Raw genomic sequence first — 6,322 nt, 5'->3', positions numbered from 1 at the left:
GCAATTTGTGCTACAGTAGCTCTTCTGTGAGATCAGACCAGACGGGCTAGCCTTCGCTCCCCACGTGCATCAGTGAGCCTTGGTTGTCCATGACCCTGTCGCCGGTTCATCGGTTGTCCTTCCTTGGACCACTTTTGGTAGATACTAACCACTGCATATCAGGAACAGCTCACAAGACCTGCCGTTTTGGAGATGCTCTGACCCAGTCGTCTAGCCATCACAATTTGGCCCTTGTCAAAGTCACTCAGATATTTTTACGCTTGACCATTTTTCCTGCTTCCAACACATCTACTTTGAGAACTGATTGTTCATTTGCTGCCTAATATATCCCACCCCTTGACAGGTGCCAATGTAACAAGATAATTTGTCGTATTTACTTCACCTGTCAGTGGGTTTAATGTTATGGCTGATCTGTGTACATTACATGAACAATAAAATATGCATACTTTTTCAAAAACATTTTCTACATTTCAATATTTTATCAGATGAGAAAATGAGTGTGTTTAAATTCCACAAATTTTCTAGACTTTCCATATCAGCACAAATGAACCAAATAACTTGCCTTAACGTGTAAGGGAAGTCAGGCGATCCAAAGGGAATAATCTGAATAATGCTGATCTTATTTATATTATTTTGATGTAATTAATCATATTAAAATTACATTTAGGTGTATCACTTACCTCAATCTATGAGAGCCCTATAAATAAATATTACTTTAATGCCTGCAAATGTAGATTATGCTTGCCAGTCTGTCTTGCGATTTCTTATGGGATTAGAGCTATACTCATTAGTGATCTGATGCACATCCACTAAAACAAATGTTAGAATTCTTGGATAATTAAAAACAAATCAGTTCAAAAATATTAAAATTGCCTTGTCAACTTTATTCAAAGGTTTCTCCAGCAGAACAGTCTGATGCAGCTAGGACACAAATAAATAAATGAGGAAAAATTGGCATAAATCACCCTTTTTGGTCTGTGTGAGTTCGTCTGAGGTCTCTTCTGTAACACCCATCTCTCTAGCATATGTCCTAGGCTAAAGAAAGCACATATCTTGCAGAGGAGCAAATGACTTTCAGTTAGTAAAGCATAGCCTCCCCTCCTTTTCTCTCTTTCTCTCAAAATAAATTTTATCCCTTAACATCACTGATGAAATCATTGACCATCCAATAAACAATTAAACTATGAGCTATGCTTTGGACCATATTAATTAGATTTTTATCTGTTTAACATTTTCCTTGCTGTATAACACACTGTACTAAGATGTAAAGTTAAGCCTTAGCCATGTCATCTCTACAATTTTAAGGCATCTCTGGCTACTGATAAAACAGGTCTAGCAGTCTTTTCAGATCAAGAATGATTTTTTTCATCATAGACACTGATCACTTAACATTAATAATGTTTAAGCTATGGCATGAAGATATGCAACGACTTGATCAAAGCATGAAATTCACTGTATGAGGAGGTCACACTTGGTTTGCAAAGTTTCAGACGTCTTTAGGCAGGCAATGGTTTTTAAACTGGCTCCTTACCCAACATGATCTTTGCAGGAAGATAGGATAGGCAAGATTAAAAAGTAAATAAAACATTTCCACCTTTAGGTCAAATATATGTTTATGATTTCTTAAATTTTAGGTGTCAAAATGTGCTAAAGTCAGAAAAATCCTATTTCCTAAAATCCAAAGGGTTCTCCCAGACCAACACACACTTGTATTGCACCTGGCAATTCTTCTAAAAGGAGGAATCAGTCAAATATAGATGTAAAAGTTCTAATACAATATATTTCCCTTTTTGTTACCTGAAATTTCCCTGGAGTGAGGATTTTATTTTCAGACATCTTCCTCAACAGGATGGCAGGAATCATATTGATTGTGTCCCGTAATTGGGAGGTTCGGAACCTCCCAATTTGTCTGTGGGTGTTTTTTAACTTCCTCACAGCTAATATTAGTATCTTGATGTGTTATTATCTTGATATCTTGCCACTCATTCAAACAGAGTGATCATATTTACTGTATAGAGGACACCTCAAATGACTTAACACTTTAATGACTATCATGTGGCCTTGTAATTCCCACAGAATTGGTTCACCACCCAAATAAAATCAAAGGTGGTCCAGTGGTGGTCCCTTTCCACTGGCTGTCAGGGTAGAGAAGGGCTACATATGGGCTACAGTCAGTAGATGTATAACTAAAGTGCATCTATACAGTAAAGGTATAAGTTGTACCTAATAAACTGGCAGCTAAGTGTGTAAACGGATGGGAATGTCCCATCACTCAGTTACGTGACTCAGTTATGTATCATTTTCAGGATGTTAAACAAGTCCAGTCATTTTCCTTACTGATGGACTAAACTAGTAGTGATTTGGTATCTAGTAGACCGAGATAGCAGAACACCTTCTTGGCTGTATCACCACTGCATGGTTTTGCTGCGTGTGAGTTTATTCTTGAGTGCATGCCGCATCTGCAGCACACGTGAACGCTTGTCCATGGCTAACAGGTGGCGATGGAACTCCAACCGCACCTCACGGATCAGCTGGCTGAATGCTGCCTCCACCGCTGGGGAGCACTCTGCTACGGAGAGCTCAAAAAAACTACACCTGGTACATATCAAATCAGACAAAAAGGCTAATAATAATAATAATAATAATAATAATAATACTGCATTTACATATTCTGTACATTATAAGCCATTCACACATAAACATGAACAAGATCTCCATCATACTAACAGTAATTTAATATTTTATACCTGTAGCAGCCAGAGGGAGAAACAGGAATAACAGAAATACTTCAGCATTGTATGTTTGATTTCCACAGATGAATATTTTCCCTATTTTCTCCCCAATTTGCTTCATATACCAATTCCCACCCAACAGCCACTTCTCCCCATCACGTGACAGCTACCACCCGGGAAGGGAATTGTTCTCTCAGTTATTCTCACTGTGTCTTTGTAAATATGTCAACACGTTATGTTTCTTCTCCTTTCGATACATTAATTTCCCTTTCAAATTGTTTGCTTGCAAAATGTTAATGTATAAAGTCATTCTATGTGCTGCAGTGTGTCAGTGGGATTTACACACCTCAGGTCTCTGGCCAAAGCCTGCCCCTCTTCTGTCCTAACAGTCCGTCCATTCTCCATGTCATTCTTATTTGCTACAATCACTGTGGGAATTCCTAAGCAATGGAACACACACAAACACAAACAGCTTTTTACAGCACATTGTACTCCTAAATCAGAGAAGACCATCATAAAAAGTAATAGCAGGTAGAAGGTGTATTTATGACATCATAAAAGATGTACAAAATACACACACGCACGTACACACACATGCATGCATGCACACAGCCTTACAGTCGCCAACAGTCGAATGTTTACACCGCACGATTATGGGTTACACAGATATTTATTGCTGGTCTAGAGCTCCATCTTAATTTGGAATTATTTACCTTTGGAAAAATAGCTCACTTGACATCAACAAAGCCAGAGTGAAGCTGATCTGAGGTCAGTCTTACCAAGGCTCTGTCTGATGTGATCAATGAGCCTCTTGAGGCGCGCGACAGCCTCAAAGCTGCTGCGGTCTGTCACTGAGTACACGATCAAGAAGCCATCACCCCATTTAATAGAGCTCTCGAGAGGGGCGGCACCAGGTCCAACACACTCCTGAGTGCACACACAAACACACACAGAGCACAGTGACAGTGGTCTAGTCTATGATGAAGTATGAGATTTGGGGCCGAGTAGGTGGCAGATGGAGCTGATCAAGCCCAGGACTTGTAGGAGTTATAACTTCACTCCACCATCATTCCAAACTTTGAAATGGTAACTTCTAATTGTGATCTTAATTTTAGTGTTTACTTAGAAATCTCTAAACACAATCCACACCAATTAAACACTGATGCTTAGTAAAGAATAAGAGCTGAGAGGACTGGAATGAACACAACAGCTCTGCTTACTGTCTGTGTGACAGCCAGGAATGATGCCGAGCATGTAGGTGATGGAGGAAGGTGAGCCCTCACACAAGGGTTGTTTAGTGGGTAAAAGTGAGAGTGAAAAACACAATAACAGACTAAAGGAGCCAAAAAAAAAAAAAAAAACAGGAACAGGAAATGCTTAGATACAGATTTTAGTAGCAGAAAGTCTGTAGACTTGAAACCATAATATACAGTATAATGTTAAACGTCTACTATATAATTTCTTTTGACACCCAAGTGTAAATGTAATCCAGAATGAGTAAGATATGCATGAGATATGCATACCTAAAGCTTTAATCTTTGATTTAGTTAATATTCATGACATATTCATATTAACCTATTAACTTAGTCTGTTATTAGCAATGGATAACAAAATACAGACGAAATATTTTATGATTGTTAATTGTATTGCAGTGTTCAGAATAATCCACTGCTTAATGAGGCTGATTAAAGTTTGGCCAGAACTATGTCTATTAATAGTTTTTGTTTGTTCAGTGGCATGAATGATTCATAATTCACAAAGCACCACAGAAATACTTATCAGCAAAGTATGAGGTCGGGAGGCTCAAAGCACACAATAAAAATTAAGTGAATGTTTAGATGCCTCATTTGCATTTTATGACCCTCTGCAACAGCAGCAATCAAAGGCCAAGATCAAGTTAACAATGAACAAATGATTGTGTTGGGTTGTGCTGCCCTTTTGGTTTGGACTTTTATATTCCATCGGATTATGATTTATCTATTATTATTGTTAATAACACTTAATGGGACTTAATGTGCCTATTTGTTCCTTACAGCATGTGGTATAATTATAGTACAATGTCAGTGCTCTGTGGGGTTCGGATTTAAAAAAAAAAAAAAAAAAAAAAAAGTTTGTACCTTATTAACTGTGTCTAAAATCTCCAAGTCAATCGCTTCCTTGTCCACTACTTTGCGGCACCTGTAGGTCACCTCTGAGAGAAAAGCAGAATATAAACTAAACAAGACAGTCAGAAGATTGAAAACATGGGAATGTGAATGTGACATGGGTTCAGTGGGAATGTGAATCAGTATGTGTGTGTGTGTGTGTTACCCTTTTTATGGTCATACTCCCCAATGAAGCGCTTGGTGATGAATCTCACACACAGAGCTGGATTTTAAACAAAAGGAGTGTGAGAGAAACACAGCAACGGAAGGAGAAGCAGAGACTCAGAGAATCAAAGAAACAGAGATAAAGTGAGAAAAAAGGAAGAGGTCTCAGAATGATATATTATTAATAGTAGAACAATTCATTATTAATAGGCCATAAGTTCCACCATGTAGGCTTTTGCCTTTACCCGTCTTTCCACAGTTCTCTCGTCCCAGCAGCACCAGTTTTGCTCTCGCCATTTTTCTTGTCTCCGTCATTCTTGCTCTGGCTGGGAACCATTAACATTAACATTAATATGAATTTATTACTATACATTAATATTAATCACCATATTACCTCCAGCTTACATAACAGCATATTTAACAACATACTCAACATCAAACCATATCTCAACACCTATCACTTACTAATCCATTTTCCAAGAATTAAAGAGTTCTTTTTTTAAAAAAAAATAATTTTACTTACATTTTCTGTATGAGTCCTGAGTGATACAGACACTATGCTACTCTCCACACAGCAGAGCCGTTCAGGTTCCTTACCAGGTGCCTCAACAACCTCGAGGTCTCAACACATCCCGAGCTTATTGATAAACGACAGAAAACCGAAGTGCACTTGCTGAGTCTTTAGAGCGTATGTGTGGGGATTGGGACAGGGCCACACACAACAGCCTTCCCTAACATTACTCTACTACCATCTGCCTGCCTGCTGCAAGCCTCACTAACAGGACAAAGTGTTCACTCTTTCTCCCTCCCACTCCTCCTCTACATTCATCACTCCTTCCGAGACTGTGCTGGAGTCATTTTCTGTCTTCTTCTGCAGGACTCTCTTTGCCGCTCTGATTAAGGAAGCGTTTGATTTATGGCCTCTGATGGCAGAAACATTCCGTCTGTTCTATAAAGTGCCCATTACCTGCAGCTAAAATTACTAAGTTCAATTCATCATTGATTACATATTCAGCTTTTTTTTTTTTCATTGTGGCACTCAGGCAATCAATAGGCTATAAAGAAGTCTTAAATTTCATATTTTTTGCTCTTTCTGTAGGAGCCAAGGCTTCTCAAGGCTTTCATACAAGGCGACGAGTACCGAAGAAATTTGGGATTATGCATCAGTTTCAAGGATACAGCAATGAAAGGTCTGATGTTAACCTGCAAACGATGCCATTCTTTGTATCAGTCTGTATCTCATCAGCCTGTGCTTCAAATATTTGTGTATGTTTTCACGTT

At 38.6% G+C, this 6,322-nt stretch overlaps 1 protein-coding gene across 1 annotated transcript; it reads right to left on the bottom strand.

The window, feature by feature from the left end:
- Positions 1-863: 863 nt before the first annotated feature.
- On the bottom strand, positions 864-6,223 carry zgc:110699 (uncharacterized protein LOC325371 homolog). The gene is made up of 7 exons (XM_026946713.3): positions 5,565-6,223; positions 5,287-5,367; positions 5,043-5,099; positions 4,850-4,923; positions 3,512-3,659; positions 3,079-3,172; positions 864-2,595 (listed from the first exon to the last, which is right to left on the bottom strand). The coding sequence occupies exons 2-7, from the start codon at positions 5,354-5,356 to the stop codon at positions 2,406-2,408; spliced, it is 633 nt and encodes a 210-aa protein (XP_026802514.1). The 5' UTR covers positions 5,357-5,367; positions 5,565-6,223; the 3' UTR covers positions 864-2,405.
- Positions 6,224-6,322: the final 99 nt, after the last annotated feature.

The sequence above is a fragment of the Pangasianodon hypophthalmus genome, chromosome 25 (genome assembly GCF_027358585.1).
Source record: "Pangasianodon hypophthalmus isolate fPanHyp1 chromosome 25, fPanHyp1.pri, whole genome shotgun sequence".
In the NCBI taxonomy this organism is placed as follows: Eukaryota; Metazoa; Chordata; class Actinopteri; order Siluriformes; family Pangasiidae; genus Pangasianodon; species Pangasianodon hypophthalmus.
This window is presented reverse-complemented; position numbering and strand designations above follow the sequence as displayed.